Source organism: Strigops habroptila, chromosome 1 (assembly GCF_004027225.2).
Source record: "Strigops habroptila isolate Jane chromosome 1, bStrHab1.2.pri, whole genome shotgun sequence".
Classification (NCBI taxonomy): domain Eukaryota; kingdom Metazoa; phylum Chordata; class Aves; order Psittaciformes; family Psittacidae; genus Strigops; species Strigops habroptila.
In genome coordinates, this window is record NC_044277.2 from 52093238 (window position 1) to 52109593 (window position 16356).

The 16356-nt window shown below is 37.8% G+C and overlaps 1 protein-coding gene across 1 annotated transcript in view; it reads left to right on the plus strand.

Annotated features, from left to right (window-relative positions):
• PTPRM (protein tyrosine phosphatase receptor type M) overlaps nt 1-15878 on the plus strand; it is a 443651-nt gene extending 427773 nt beyond the window's left edge. Inside the window, exons 27-33 of the mRNA XM_030477498.2 lie at nt 63-212; nt 675-848; nt 3204-3335; nt 6425-6550; nt 8367-8530; nt 10820-10955; nt 14977-15878. Coding sequence (XP_030333358.2) covers nt 63-212; nt 675-848; nt 3204-3335; nt 6425-6550; nt 8367-8530; nt 10820-10955; nt 14977-15030 — 936 coding nt within the window. The 3' untranslated portion in view covers nt 15031-15878. The remainder of the gene's footprint in view (nt 1-62; nt 213-674; nt 849-3203; nt 3336-6424; nt 6551-8366; nt 8531-10819; nt 10956-14976) is intronic.
• Nucleotides 15879-16356: the final 478 nt, after the last annotated feature.

Consider the following 16356-nt stretch of genomic DNA (forward strand, 5'->3'; position numbering starts at 1 on the left):
TTTACCAAAATACTAACAGCATATGACTTTTATGTCAGTAAGTATCTTAATTCCTTTACCAGGAACAGTATGTGTTTATCCACGATGCTATCCTGGAAGCCTGTCTTTGTGGGGACACGTCTATTCCAGCTTCTCAAGTTAGGTCTGCTTACTATGAAATGAATAAACTGGATCCTCAAACTAACTCCAGCCAGATCAAAGAGGAATTTAGGGTAAGTTGTGGCTAGCATTACCTAGAAGTTCTGCAGTTCAGGTATACTAAAGACCTCTGCTTAAGCGCTTGCTTATAACCATGTGAATTTTGGACCTGGGAGGGAAAGACTGCAAAAAAGGGAAAATAACATGTCACTAATTGTTATTGAATTATGGTAAATCATAAAAGAATGCAATGGGGAAGTAGTAAAATCTTCTTCCTATTCAAGAGATGTCAATTGCTTCCACTGTCCTTTCTTCAGAAGGCAGGTTATTCTGCAGCTGTCTTTGAGGTTATTTTTCAGATCTGTATGCTTCCAGGATTTTTTGCTTCTAAACCCTGCTGACTGTGATGTGTTTTCATTTCTTTGCATATTGATTCCCACTGAAACTGAATGCTGAGCAGATCTATTCTTAAATATTTTGGGATGCTTTCACTGCTGTGTTAATGTCTCTGTTGTATTGTTTACTCTTTTTGAAAGACTTTAAATATGGTGACTCCGACACTGCGTGTAGAAGACTGCAGCATAGCACTTTTACCACGAAATCATGAAAAGAATCGCTGTATGGATGTTCTGCCTCCAGACAGATGCCTGCCTTTCCTCATAACGATAGATGGGGAGAGCAGTAACTACATTAATGCTGCACTGATGGATGTAAGTCTCTACTACATCATTAATAATAAAAAGGGAATAAGCAGCCCTCCAAACTGAGCAATGCCAGAAAGTGGAGTCAGCATAAGAAAGCTGAAATCTTTCTACCTTGTTTTCCAAAAACATGGCACAAAATCTTTAAACTCCCAAGTACATTTAGGATCCCACATACGTTATGTCGTAGCCAAGGTTCAAAGCCATGCTCAGAGAGCAAGTCAGGGAGTTTTGATAAATTATGTGTGTCTGGATTTCTCCCTAGTGCTTGAATTTTTAACCATTTGGCCTAGGAAAAATAGAGTTACCTATTAAGATACTAAGGCAGTTAAATAGGATAATAAGGTTTGCAGCAATATTCCAGTTCCCTTTGTTTCTAATCTAAACAGTAATTAACAAAAAAAAATTATTGTCTGTCAGCACAAGATAGTACACAAGCCATTACTTCAATCTTTTAATTTATTTCTGTTTGAGTGAATGATTCCTCTTCATGTGTGTGTGGATTATTTTTTCTAATGCATCTATGGTAATTCTAATCCTGCTAATAGAATATCAGTAAAAAGACACTTAAACAGCCTTTACAGTCTGTAGATATTTATAGCCTATCTTTGACAATTTAGAGTTACAGTAATTACGGTTGTCAAACACATAAACAACAAGAAACCAGAGGTTAGCAAAGAATGAACACACTGTAAATGGCCTTTTTGAAAAGTGAAGCTAGAGTAATAACAGTTTATAGCAGGTTTTGCATTTCTTTCCTTCCCAGTTCTCAAAGCATTTTCCTAAAATAAGCCTAAGTTCAAAACACTCCTCTGAAAAAGTAGCTGTATTATCTTTATGTTTATCTATGTAGAGAAACTGAGAACAAAAGTTTAAGCAACCTCTCTAGGTTCTCACGGTAGGTCAACAACATTTCATATTAGAATGGAGCTTCCCTGATCTGCAATTTTTCAACCTTGCCATTACATTGTTTTCTTTCCTGGAGAGTTCAGTACTGTTTTGTTCTGTAAATTAAGTATGCTCAGAAAGAAGAGTGCAATACTTGCTTTGAAAATGTTTCCCTTCTTCACTATTGAAATGATGAGCTGCATCTAAAAGCGCATCTGGGCACAAGGCTCCGAGGGAGGAGGTTTCTTTCCACCTGAAGCACCCTAGCGAGGCTCCTGTAATGTCTCCGCACTGATGAACAGAAGCAGACATTTGTCCCTGTCTCTAAAAACTCAGCACTCCCTCTCCAGCAGGCAAGATGATGCATTTCACCCTCTCCACTTGCATCAGCTGAGATGCAGTTGGTTCACCTCATGTAAGCCTTTAGAGTACACTTCAAGCAAAAGGGGTAAAAAGCATAATTGTCATTATTCAGTGTCAGAATGAATTTGAGAATGGATTTCCTTAAAAAAACCTACTGGGGCTTCTAACTGAGGTAGTAATGGAGAGCCCTTCGAGCATCTGTCATCTGCATGCAACTTCCAGCAAGAAAAGACCCGTAAGATAGAAGGCAGCTGACTGATGCACCAGCAGTGTCGATACCTGCTGGTTGCAGTTTGCTGAAACCAAAACAAAGAACTGAAGTCTTGCATGTCTTCATCTGTACCCCAGAACACTTTGGATTAATTTTCTGTGGTCGTTTCAGTGACTGTCTCTGAAAGAAAGATGCAAATAGCTGATAAGATTGTATCTCTGTTGTGTTACCAAATACTTCAGTTGCAGGCATGTGGAAGCTTCCCTGCCTTCCTTAATGAAGGCAATAGTAGCCCCTCCAACAATTACCCCAATACAGCCACGCTGGCCTTCAGGACTCAGGAGAATGTAAGTGAAAATGCTAGTACGAGATCCACAATGGAACAGTTCCACCAAACAGCTCAGTCAACGACATAGTCTGGTACTAAAAAAAACAAAAAGCACTGAAATTTATCCCTTGGGTATCCTTACTGCTGTCAGATAGAACAGAATTTCAACAATATTTCTGAAAAATAACTAGATATTTCCTGTCACAGGCATCATTCAAATTAACAGCTAAGTGCAGACAGCCAAGATTAATCAGTCCATTAACAGCTCAAAATAAAACTGTTGCTCAGATATTTGTAGTAGTTGCATTGGAGGCAAAAACTTATGATTATTTGACTCTATGCCTGTAGCATAAAATGAATTTCAGAAGTATAACATCTGCAGAAGTTGTATTCTGCCCAAACACAGTTTATTAACTTTGAAGCATAGAACATCTCAGGAAAGAGCTGAAAACAATGCATTAATTACATAGAAAATAGAAATAATACTTTCAGTCCCAAAGTTTTGGGGCTATGACAGGAAAAATGGATTTTTACCTCTTACCATTCCTCTCACGAACTCGATGTTTCTTTGCAGAGCTACAAGCAACCATCAGCTTTTATAGTTACGCAGCATCCATTACCAAATACTGTCAAAGATTTCTGGAGACTGGTCCTAGATTATCACTGCACTTCACTCGTTATGCTGAATGATGTGGATCCTGCACAAGTAAGTCGAGAAAACTGGTCCATTCAAAAGAGTGCTAGTGCCTCAGCATTTCAGAACAGCTTTAGGATGTAATTAGTTTTATAAAACAACCTTAAATACTAACACACTAAAAGATTGATTTGTAGCTTCTAGATACATCTAGAGAAAGAGGAATAAATCAGACAATCAGCAGCTTCTCTACCAAAATGTTAATGTACACACGCGTAAGTATGTATACCCATAATTTATTCTGATAAGTGAACATGCTTTGAGAAGAGCTGCTAAAAAACAAAAATGATGGTTGTAGAATTTTGACCCACATCTGAAACACACTAATAATAGCCAAAAATTGTAAACAGAAGCCAACAGCTATTCCTTAGCCTGCCTGAAACAGGCCTATGACCTTGGTCTGCTTACCAGGGGATAGGTATTCCCGGTGTACAAATCTGTTGTTTGGCACAGAATGACATTGTTAGCAGGGAGATAGGAACTAAACAAGACTGGGGACTGAACATCCTTCAGAAGAGAAAACAGGGCAATGAAATGTATGGGGGAATGTAATTACCTTACAAAAGAGTTGTGCATGCTGTACATGTTCTTTAGAAAATTGAAAAACCGTACCTACTGGTTTGGCAATTTAATCACTAGCATTAATCACTGAGAGTCCTAGAGCCTGGCTCACAACTGTGCAATTCTAAGTTCTTACACAGATATAATTTCCTTGGTTCCAACAAACTGCACCAGCCATCTGCTGGAATAACACAGCAGTAATCTGGATTCTTAATATGTAAATATTTGCTAATTATTGGTTTAAGAGCAATTGTTATTTTTTATAGCAGACCACATGTCATTTTTATTCTTGACATGATCAAGAATCTTTTTAGCTTTGTTGATTATTGCATACGCTTAGAAAAATGTTTCCTGTTACTTCTTTTTAACATGAAGAATTTGTTTTTAAAACATAGTAATCTTCCATTTTGTCTTTCAAAGGAATGCGTAGGAATTCCACACACTATTTTAAAGACTGATATCTGATTCCAAGCCCTTAACTGTCTACAGGGAAAAAAATATAAATGAAAGACAAAACTTCTATTCATGAGCCTCAGATTATTTTCTGAGTGAATAAGGAAAGACTCGAGGGAGTCAGACTGTTAGGTGCTGCTCTACAGAGTTTTTTTAATTTGTGGGCTGTGTTTTGAATTGACAATAGTGCATGGCTATTTCAAGCATTTATTAGCCTCACAGGGTTTAAAAGCTATTGGGATATGCAGTTAATGCACCTGCCTCCACAGTATGTTAAACCTTTTTCCTCTAATGTGAGTAACAATCTTTTCATTAGGAATAAATCTCAAAACCCTCAGAGCACAGAAGTGGAGAGAGGGCAGAGCTTATTAAAAACATGCATTATGTTAATATTTATTAATAATCAGAGTTATCATTATTGTTTATGTATATGTGGAGTGTTTATAGTTCTGTTTAGCTATTACAATTCATGTGGATTATTATGCTCTATTGGGAAATGAAATTCAGCCCTTCACAGTGACTCTGACTTAAAGAGCGTTGCTAGCATGCAAAATGCAGAGACCTATATGCTTTTGGTTTCTTTAGAACCTGAAATTGTGGCTTCGTAAAACAGCTCCAGCAAACTGCTCTGCTTATTATCATTTAAGCATTTTTCAAAGATCTGTTTGAACAGTATTCCTGTGTATTTGAAAGACATGTCCTAAATTGTGCACGTTAAACGATCTGAGCACTGGCATTTGCATTAGTTGTATGCATTGCATGTTGCTACCCTGTACACAAGCATATTTCATACTAAAAATGTATGTAATATTTAGACAATATTTGAAAGTAATTTGCTCAGCAGACCAAATCATGGAGGGGGGGTTAAAATAAACAAAAAAAATACTTTCTTACTCAAAATTTCTGGGTTTAACTTGTTAAAGTGAACTCCTGCAAATCAGATCCTGTTCTCTTTTTAATTGATGTAGTAAATGATTATGTTTTACTAAAATATAGTCATCTCTAAACGTCTTTTGTTGAGGACTAAGCGTTAGAAGAAATGCAAAACAACATCTGGAGTAAATGTGATTTGTCAGCTCAGCTCTGGATCACCAGCAGCAATGCAGCAGAATGAAGACCACAGCTGTTTTACTGAATGAACTAAAGTTCCAAATATGACATCAATGCTTCTGCAAGCAAACAAAATTTCACGAGTTCATACTTAATTTTGGTGAATGCTTGCAAAAGCTACATGCTTGAACTGCTCTAAATATCCCTGGGAAAAAAAAAAAAAATCATTAGGGTTTTTATGGAAAAAAACAGACAAGCAGAGTCTGGCTTCAAAAACCTCCTTGCAAAGTGGTGATTTAGTCTTTAAAGTATTAACACAGATGATAATTGGTTCCTGGATTAAGGCGTTGTGATATTATTAGACACTAAAACTGTGCAAGATAATGTTAATATTACTTTGTGATCTTTAGATATCTAGAAGTAATGTTTTCTGAGCACTAAAGAAAGCATAATTACTATTTTCAGGTACCATGCGTAAGATGATATTGAGCAGTTATTATTGCAGAATGTAAAGCAGTGCTGGTATTAGCCAGTATTACCAGTCATGGGTGAAACAGATGTGAAAGTTAACTCCTGAGATTTGAGAACTGCTACACCCTTAATAGTATAAAGCACACATTCTGATGTGTGTTTGAGTTATTACCAACTTTTCAGAACAGTTGGGGATACCAGGACTTTGGTCTTTCAGCTTCATACTGACTGCGATATTTGACAGCACCCCTCTGTCCTGTCATAACGTATTGCAGAATTGATGTTGAGTGTCAGATGTGTTACTCCAAATATGAGAATGGCAAGTATAGCAGCAAGCAATAGCATGTTCAGTTAAGTGAAAAGGCATTTTTTTAAACTTGTTCCACACAAGCAAAAGCAGAGTGCTCTGAACTGGTGGAAGACGGTGCACTGTGAATTTTATAAAGATATTGTGTGAGAATTTCAGTAATAAATGTAGCACATATTAAAATCTAGAAAAGTATACTGAGGCAGCAAGAAATTCAAAGTGATTAACTGTGTTCTTTTGTGTTTGTGGTCTTCTATAGCTGTGTCCTCAGTACTGGCCAGAAAATGGAGTACACCGACACGGTCCTATTCAGGTGGAGTTTGTATCAGCTGATTTAGAAGAAGACATAATCAGCCGGATATTCCGAATTTATAATGCAGCCAGAGTAAGGATGTTATTTGCAAAACAATTCTCTTTCAGTAGATGATTTGACCATACTCAACTCACAAAAATGAAAGTTAAACTCACATAAAACCATTCTCATTTTTCAGCTTATTTATTTGAAAGCAATGGTGCAATACTGAGTCGCACCGTCATCAATGAGAAAAAAAGCCTTCTGTGTGTAATTAAAAAATATTTTAATGCATATCTCAAGTGTGTTAAATGCAAATGAAATAAATGCAGTATTCAGATTGTGTGGTAGCCAAGAAATGCCGAAATCAGTGCTGTTTTCAACAGTGTGAAATTAGCCATCTTGCATATTTGTATTCTGTGCCATGCGAAGAAAGCTGTGCACCAATACTAGGCATCTTTGTCAGTACTGGTCCCAGGCTTTTAGCAAAGATCTTGTCCCACTGATCACACTTCATAATATATGTAAGCACTTCATCCCACACTTCAGAGGGACAAATATGTTCTCATATCCAGCTTTTATGCTCCCACAAAATTGACAGAAGACTAAAAAGGCCTGTCTTCCAAGCTGAGTGGAAAAAAGATTCCACCACAGACCAGGTGTCTCTTCCCATCCAGATGGAGAGAGCTTTTGCAATGGACTGGTATCAGTCACCAAAGAGGTATAGCCAGGAATTAGCAGCACTTCCTGCTGAAGAGTCAGCACTGCCCTGAGATCCAGTAGCTCCCAGGACAGTGAAAGGCCCCAGAAGCACACCCAAAACCATGCAAATATCCAAACAGGGAAATAGACTGTAAGCCTCAAGATACTTCTTCAATACTGTGAAGGCCTGGCATTCACAGTAATTGTGGCAATGTAAAAACACAATCTCCAGCAGTGTTAATGTGAACTTTAGTAAGAGTTGGGTCTGGCTGATGTGCTTTGGGAAGAAGGGCCGTCAGCTGAAAGAAACTGGCCAGGAAATCAGTAGATTCCAAATTTTGACATAAAGCAGACAAAGCCCATTGGAAAACATACCTAATGCTGCATCCACTTTGGTTTATTCCCTTATCTCGTTAATATTACATCCTCTCTATTACCTCTTACTCTAGAGAAAAAATTGTAATGTCAACATTTCTGTGTGTTGCTCATTTTAAAAGTGGCATTAAAATGCCCTCACTTTGCACAGAAGTGAAAGTGGCAAATCCTAGACTACAACAACAGTTTTCATGTGTGTGTTTATTATGCTTTTTTCAAAGGACTGTAATTTTCTGCCACTAACACTTGTTCTATGCTCCTTTTTTTTATTTTAAATCACCATAAAGCAACTGTTCAGTAGCGTTTCACCAGAGGGGTTCTGACTGCTGCGGTAGCACACAATAAAAAAAAATGTAGTTAGATTTTTTTATAAGCAGAAGCATCTGAAGGTTTTATTTGGGTTTTCAAATGTTTCCTGCTTCAAAACATCTTGAGAGGTTTTGACCTTTCTTATATAAGAAAGACAGAAGCACACAAGCATTCTTGAAAATGCTGAAGCATATAAAAAGCAAAGGTATATAATTGAAGTTGTGTTGCGGCTTCCTCTTTACTACCAAGTTTCTGCTATGGTATTAATTAATTACTTGCTTTATCTTGCAGCTGTACCATTGCGCTAGTCTAGTCTATTTGCATAGCACTCTCTATAAAATCTCTTGTTCTAATACCTCTGTTGGAAATTAAAAGTCATAACTCCTCAAGGGCAGTTGAAATTACATCAGTAGTTTGTCAGCGGTGATCTTCTTGAACAACTTCCCTCACTGATGCAAATATCTCAATTATGTACCCAAGAAAATGCTTTTATTTTTCCTGCTTATTGTCTGAATCTATACAGCCCCAAGATGGCTATCGGATGGTGCAGCAGTTCCAATTCCTGGGATGGCCCATGTACAGAGACACTCCAGTTTCTAAACGCTCCTTCCTGAAGCTCATCCGCCAAGTAGAGAAGTGGCAGGAAGAATATAATGGGGGAGAGGGACGCACAGTTGTACATTGCTTGTAAGTACTGGAAACAGAAGAGAGAAAGTGAGGGAATACTGTTACAGAATTTGTGAAAGGTTTTAAAAGATTTGTGAAGAGGTCTAATCTGGGAATGGATAAATAATGCAACTACTTACTTAAAACCTTTGAATACAAGAGGAATTGTATAATTTTTTATGTAGATTCATGAGTTTCCTTCTCTGTCCCTTGGGAGACCCTGTGAAAAGATGATGGGTACAAGTTAACTCTATTTAATATAAAGATGTCCAGTGACTTTTGCAAATGGAAAAGGTGCATATTTATTCAGAGTAAACCAAAACTTTACCTTCAGAGCAATGTACCTTTTATTTCTACAGATAAGGACTGTAAAAATAAGTAGTATTGGAGAGATGATTCTTCTTCCAGACGTAAAGCACAGCAATAAACGTGGCGTGATAGACCAGTTATGATGATGTAATTGCTTTACCTTTTGCGCCAGGGGAGGTTTAGATTGGATATTAGGAAAAATTTCTTCACAGAGAGAGTAATCAGGTATTGGAACAGCCTTTTGAGGGAAGTGGTGGAATCACTGTCCCTGGAAGTGTTCAAAAATCGTGTAGATGAGGCCCTAGTGATATGGTTTAATGGTGGTCTTGGCAGTCCTGGAGTAATGGTTGGACTTGATGATCTTAAAGGTCTTTTCCAACCTAGTTGATTCTATGATTCTATGGTAATGTATATATTTTTGTCCTCCTGTGACCTTTGTGCTCCACTGGCACTGGCTCTCATCCACTCTGCCATCACCCTTCTTTTGGTATGGCTTAATACTTATACATATACTGTTTGCCCTCAGCAGTAGCCAATCTTTTGAGACTGAGTCTTCAGTGCTTGAAGTTGTATCCCTCTTTCCTCTAACCATCTTCCATGATAGAAAAAGGACATGCTAATGGCAAAAGTACACACTAACACACTTTCGAAAGTTGGGACCCAATGTTAGATGGAGGAAAATCGAAGAGTGTATTAATAATTCCCACTATCGCTGACCTTGAACAAGTCATTGCTCTTCAGTTTCCCCATCTGTAGAATGGGGATAATAATACTTTCATCAAAGGAGCATTGTGCAGTGTGATTAATTAATGTTTTGAGATCTTTAGCTGAAAAGACCCTTTTGAAGTGCAAATTACTGTTATCTTTGAGGTGGCTGATGATATTAAATAGTTGTACAACATCACACATGCGTCACTTCCAGGCAGTAAAGAAAGAAAAAGCTCTAATATAATCCTTTTAAATTACTTTATTTTAATTAAAATTCTCAAAGAGTCCCACAATATCAGGCAATGTTTTGGCAGCATAGAGCATTCTTTTCATACTGCCTGGATGTGACAGATGTGCGACGTTGTATCTTCCTTTGAAAATCAACCATTTGCAAAGCTGGTTTGAAAGACCTGCTACCTAACTAGTCTGCACTCTGGTAATTATTAAGGTTTATTATTTTTGGTGAAGCACAGCCTGAAGATTCTAGCCTAAAGCCTAGAATAGCTGTAGAAATAATAGGGTTTCCAGAAAGAAAAAGATTCTCTTGAAGATTAAAAATAACCAGGGATAAAGTATTATTAAATACTGTATTTGATTATGCATATGAACATTTCTGCCTGGCTTCTTTGTTAGCAAGTCACTTCGGGTTCTCATCCTCTGATACTGTGGGTGGAAGAGGAATACATACACTTTTAAAAGTAGTCACTGCCAGGTAGCCGGCCCCTCTGCCTGCTGCCAGGGGAAGGTGGCAGGACCACTTAGTACCGTGCCAAATGTGCAGCCACCAGAAGGGCTCCTACAAATGAGACTTTGGGAACTTCTGCTGTTCCTCCAAAATGCCTTTTGGTTCACGAGGAAAGCACAAAGATCTGGAGTAAAAGAACTCAAATATCCATTTTCTTTCTAGTATTTCCAGGCCGGATGCTTATTGCAACCTTGTGTGTTTACAGTGCAAAGGGGTGTTGAATCTAAAAGCACCTTGTCCTCATTTCAGCATCCTCTTTGTGCTGTCTCAAATGTTCACTGAAGGCTGGTGCAAAACTCAGCCATTGAATTCCCTCCAGGCTTTCAGCCTGTTGAATTCTGAATCATAGCTTTGAGGTCTTTCAGCCCATTAATTCCAATTAAAAACTGTGTTTTGCCTAAAGTTTGGCAGCTTTCGAGAACAGGAATGTTCTGCTGTTTCTGTTGTTTCTTCCTACTACTCATGCCTTCTGTAGCCATCCGTGATGCTGTACAAACTTGTAATATGGAGTCAATTGCAACTGAGCTGTTTTATCTCTCTTATTGTAGGAATGGAGGTGGCCGCAGTGGGACATTTTGTGCAATCAGTATTGTTTGTGAAATGCTTCGACATCAGAGGGCTGTTGACGTATTCCACGCTGTGAAGACACTAAGGAATAATAAGCCTAACATGGTGGACCTTCTGGTATGAGCTTTTTAAGTGCATCACTAAATAGAAGATGTTCCTTTTTCTCAAAAGACTCAGTAAGATTTCCAGGATTTGCAGTGGGAGTTGTTCACAAAGCAAGCAAGTCATTTTCAAAGGGGATAATGAAGTCACTTCACTTGTAAGAGTATTTTTACACTGCTTTCTTCCCAAGGAGACTTTGTCTCTGTTCATTTGAATTTTTTAAGAGTTTTAAACTTTCAGCCGAACATCCTTATTAATTTTCTTTTCTAGCAGGCTGAGCCAAGTGGAGAGCAGCCCTTGCATGGTAGAAATAATAGTTATGTAAAATGAAATGCCAGATTTTCAAATTATATATTTTATAAATAGCTTAATCGCCTAATATTTATCAAAGCTATGAATTTCAGTTTGACATCCAGAATATTGCATTTAATTATGGTTGCTCTATCTCATAGAAAAATTAAAGAAGTTCAGAAACAAGGGGCCACGTGCAATTATTTTCCTGGAGAGTGTTTTATGAGTCTTTTTTTTTCCTTTTAATGGAGCATTGCTGAAGTGCCAGCTGCCGTGCCAGAAAAGCTGCAGAACCAGCTTAAACCAGCAGGTTCTTACACTCCAGCGTGGAGTTCTGTACTTGGAGATGGGTGAAGTGTGGTAGCTTATTCTGAAGCCTGGGCTATAAAAGACACAGGTTTACAACATCCTGCTGTAGAGGTGACTGCTTAGGAAGCAGCTGTATTCGATTTAGCATCATAGTCAGGAGAAGGCAGCATCTGCATTGCTTCAGGGATGCTAACCAAATTTGAGCTACTTCTGAAAGCTCTGGTTAAACAAATTTGGGTCATATTTGAACATTACAGGGTGCCCAGGGTGAGCCAGGAGGTGTCTCGCAGCTAGTCCAGCCTCCTGTAATTTTGAGAGAGATCCCTCTCTCAGATGAGCTACTGAGATCTGGGTGTGAAACACACTAGAGAATGGGCCGAAAGCAGGAATTTCTGTTGGGAAGAATGAAGCTTTCAGGCTCATGTATAGATGGGCAGGGATATCCACTTTGCCACCACACGCATCACTGCATCTTATCTGTCCCATCAAACAAGAGCTCCCACAACATCCTCCATTGCAGTGCTCCCATCTAGCCTAACTGTGAAGTTCCAGACCCTCTCCTAGGCCCTGCTCTGGCCAGGCTCATGGAAAAAAGCCAGATGTTGCCAGCTGTGCAAAGCAAGGAGGGAGTTTACAAGCAGCACCACAGGGCCATGAGCCAGCAATATGGAATTGTGAACACTGTATCAGTGAGAAACTATCAAGCTTTTGCCATGGTGGAAGGGGGCAGCTTAGTTGGCTCCTCTTCTTCCTCTAGTTTATATTCTTATGAAGAGAATCGTCATGCTGAGAACCATACATTTTCACTTCCTAGATATTAAGAAAAACGTCCTACTTCTTCATTCAGATAGTATAGTTTGGATAGAGACTTGGCAGGCCTGCTGTTCTCCCTTCTCCTAGAGCTTAAGTCCGCAGAACTCCCTGATCTCTTATTCATTTATTTTATATAAATAAAAAGAAAATTACCAGTGTGAAGCTGTACAGTGGAAGAAAAATGCTCTATAAATTCCCATTTGTGACTGTTCTCCAGGTATAGATTTGTCAGGCAGTGGTCTCCATTTTTCAACAGAGAATTTTTATAATCAAAGGCTAAATGTATTATTTTAGAATATAAAAATAGCTTTTAGTAAATTAAGGATGGTATTGAGAATGTCTGAATGGCATTGAGAGGCCGTGTAAGGCCTTTTCACTGGGAGATTGCAGAGCACTTGTGAAGGAGATCAGTATTTTTTTCCTTATTTTTCAGACAGAGGAAAGAAGGCAGGGGATGATCAGGATTTTTCCCATTAGCACGTAATTCACTGACAAAGTAGAGTTAGAACCACATCTCTTCAGTCTTGGTCTGCTACTTTGTAAGAACAAATATTTGAATTAGCAAGGTTTCAATTTCCATGTAGATTGTTTCATGGTGAAAGGGAATCTGGACTCTTGAGTTCTTTTCCTGATCTGTTATTGACTTTATCCTTTATGACCTTTCCTATATTAACATGTCTTTTCCTCAGTTTCCATATCTGAAAAATGAGGACAGTAATATTCATCTACCTTTGTAAAATTCTGTGGTAAAAGATGAAATACTCAGAATTATAATAGTATTTCACAAAAACAGTCTCAAGACTGCTTTATCAATACCTGCTATGCACTTTCTGACTAGATGAAGGGCAATATTTACAGTCCATACTTAGAGATTCATCTCTTAATTTCATTGAAACCCTTGGTTTTTCTGCAAGTGTAAAAATCTGAATGCCACATCCATACAGTATGGATATCTATGAAATTCTTCAGCCATCATAGAAAAGTAACACGTGGTATTACAAAGTGTCTATTACAGAGTGCCCAAAGCCTTCTGTGATAAATGTTATTGGACCTACCAATACGTGTCCCAGAAAAAAAATATAAATATACCTCTCTGAAGGTGGCTAATATAAAGAGACTTTTAATATCCACCATCAAGTGAATAATAAAAACATATGAAGGACATACATGAGTGAATACAGTGGGAAATAATATATGACTGCTCTTTAAGACAGGTATTCAGTTTACTAAAAATGACAGTTATTCTGCTGGATCAGTAAATTAGCATAAACTAAGCATGGGAAAAATGGAAATGGATGAGTGGCTGATCTCTTGGTTTTGATCTGTTATTTAGTTATAGCATAATTTTCATTTATTTAGAAACATATGCAATAAAGCAGAAAAGGAATAATTTACATAATACTCCTTTCTTTCCTTCCTTCTTTTTTATTCTTTTCTCATTCTGAAGAAGACACAGTTTATGGAACCCTGCAGGATCTTAAAACCTCACATACAACTCATTCAGAGCTTAGGTGATACATGCTCCTAAGATTTGTTTTGAAGTGACAACTCTCCACAAAAGGACTTGGAAATTGTCCATGCTTGTTAATGGCTTTCTGATGGTTGTAATATTACTTTGTCTCTTAAGTGTTAAGGTAGACTCTCTTCTCAGCTAAAATGTGACCCAAAATCACAAGTACAGGCCAAAAGAGTTAATCCTTTAAAATACCTGCTTTGATGAAAATGAGAATATATCTTAAGTGTAATTGTAATCTTCCTACTTGCGATGCTGGGAAGGTGAAGGCTGAGTGCTGTCTGTTAGCTAAGTCTGTTATTGTTCCTATATGACAGCATATGATTAGTAATCTTTTATTAATTAATATGCAGAAGAGAAAGAGGCATTTCAGTGGCAGATATAGTCATAAAACTGGCAGGTATTTCCAAACTGCATTTTTAGTAGCCAGAGCCCTTCGATTCGGGGAACCCATGGCTACTATTTCTTTCAGCTTTTTTGTTTCATTTAAATGTTAAGAGCTGTTAAAAGCCTAACTTAAGCATCACCATTAATTGCTAAAAGTAAATTGGAGCGAATCCAATTAATTTAGCTCAGGCCTGATCCCACAGGCCTACTACACTGGGAGAGGACAGTATTTCAGCATGGGTTTGGGCTGCATATAAAGGAGGAACAGTAACCAGCTCTTACCCTGAAATGTAGCAAGTGTATGAATGACATTAAACTAGAAGTTAACAATCTGGGAAGTACTAAGCACTGGGTCTGTTCTAAAATAGACACTTCCAGGGAAGAATTTCAATATCTCCAATTCTGGTGAAGTGCTACCTGAGCATTTTGACAGATGACAGAAGGCGTGCAAGTCAATTTGCTTATGTGTAGTCGATTTTTCTCATAGAAGTATACTAGAGCATCTAAATACACATCTAATATGAGCAGTACCGTAAGTTACTGTGTGTAGTGTCTGCTGTCTGGTTAATATAAAGATTTTCTTATCTGAATATAAATTGAATTTGCAAACTGGTTCCCATTGACAACAGCTGATAGTAAATAATTTTAACAGAAGAGAAATATTGATCCCCTTAATTAAGTCCCCTCGATAACTCACTTTGTGGTTTTCTTTTGATTTTTCAGGATCAATACAAATTCTGCTATGAAGTAGCTTTGGAATACTTGAATTCTGGCTGACTGCATAAACAGCACAGACAAAGTTCCTCCTTTCAGCACCACAAACAAAGCAAGTCGCTTCATGATACCTGTGTAAATGAGATGAAGACTTCTCAGTGTTATGCTTATACTGCTTTGTATAATTGGCTCTTTTTAAGAGCCCGAAAAGATGTTTCTAAAACTGCTTGCACTGCCCGTTTTCCACTATAATGCCGCTGCCTGACACTCATACCAACATACACCAAACCACGTGGCAGTTGTTGAACACTGTATTCATACCTAGCCATTGATGTGGTGAAGCAGCATAGTCCTCTGGTAAATAAGAGAGCACAATTATATTCTTATGAAGGAATTTGTACTTTTCTGTTATATTTCGTTGCCTGTGATTCTCAGTTATTGTCACAGCCTAGTGTACATTTCTGTTCTGTGGAGAATGCTGTCTGGCATTTTGATAATATATTATTTTAGTTATATTTGTATTCTAACACGTGCATAATAAATGAGTCATATGTAGCTTATCTGAACTAATGGAAAGACATGTACCAAATCATGTTAACTTTGTTGAGTTGTAATTTCTATCCACTTTGTACCATTTCAGAGAGAGAGAGAATCTTGATAGAAATACGGTTAGAAAATGCAAAATACAGGATGCTCAGATTAATATATCCAAAGCTTTTTCATTTGTTTATATTGTAAATATTTTTTGATTTCATCAAATTATTTATTCATTAAAATGAATTTTTTTGTGAAGCACAGTGAGTGACAATCATTTTTATTAAGCCCTGGAAATGCTTACTCTATGATAGTGTAAACATTTGTTTACCTTGTATGGATTCTCAGCTCAATAAATAATTACATACATGATAAAATCTCGTTTAATTTAATATCTCTTGGCATCTGTGTGCCTTCAACTAAGCCTCTTTTCAAATTAATTCTTGTAAATACTGAGCTACCTCCAGAGCACGTTTAATTGTGTGATCTAGTGTTGATCCAGCCAATAGCAAATGTGCCGTGCCAATACATAAAAAGAGGTGAATTGTAAGTTTAAAAATGCACATGTACAAATGCAGAACCTGAAAACTTCCCTGCTGTATGAAGAAGAGGCAATGTTGGGCTTGCAGTACTCAGTGTTGTCACAGTATTCCTCTGCAGCCCAGGGCATGCCCTGCCATTCACTCTCTGTCTGCTGCTACAAAAGTGGTGATGGTGCATTTGTTCTGGGGAAGAATGACTGCTGTGAGGAGAAAGTAATTCCTTGTGGTAAAGATACCAATACTGGAAGGACTGGGGTGTTAAAAAGTGAGTAAAACTACTGCTCTGTTACTAGTGCTGTTCTCAGTACTGCCA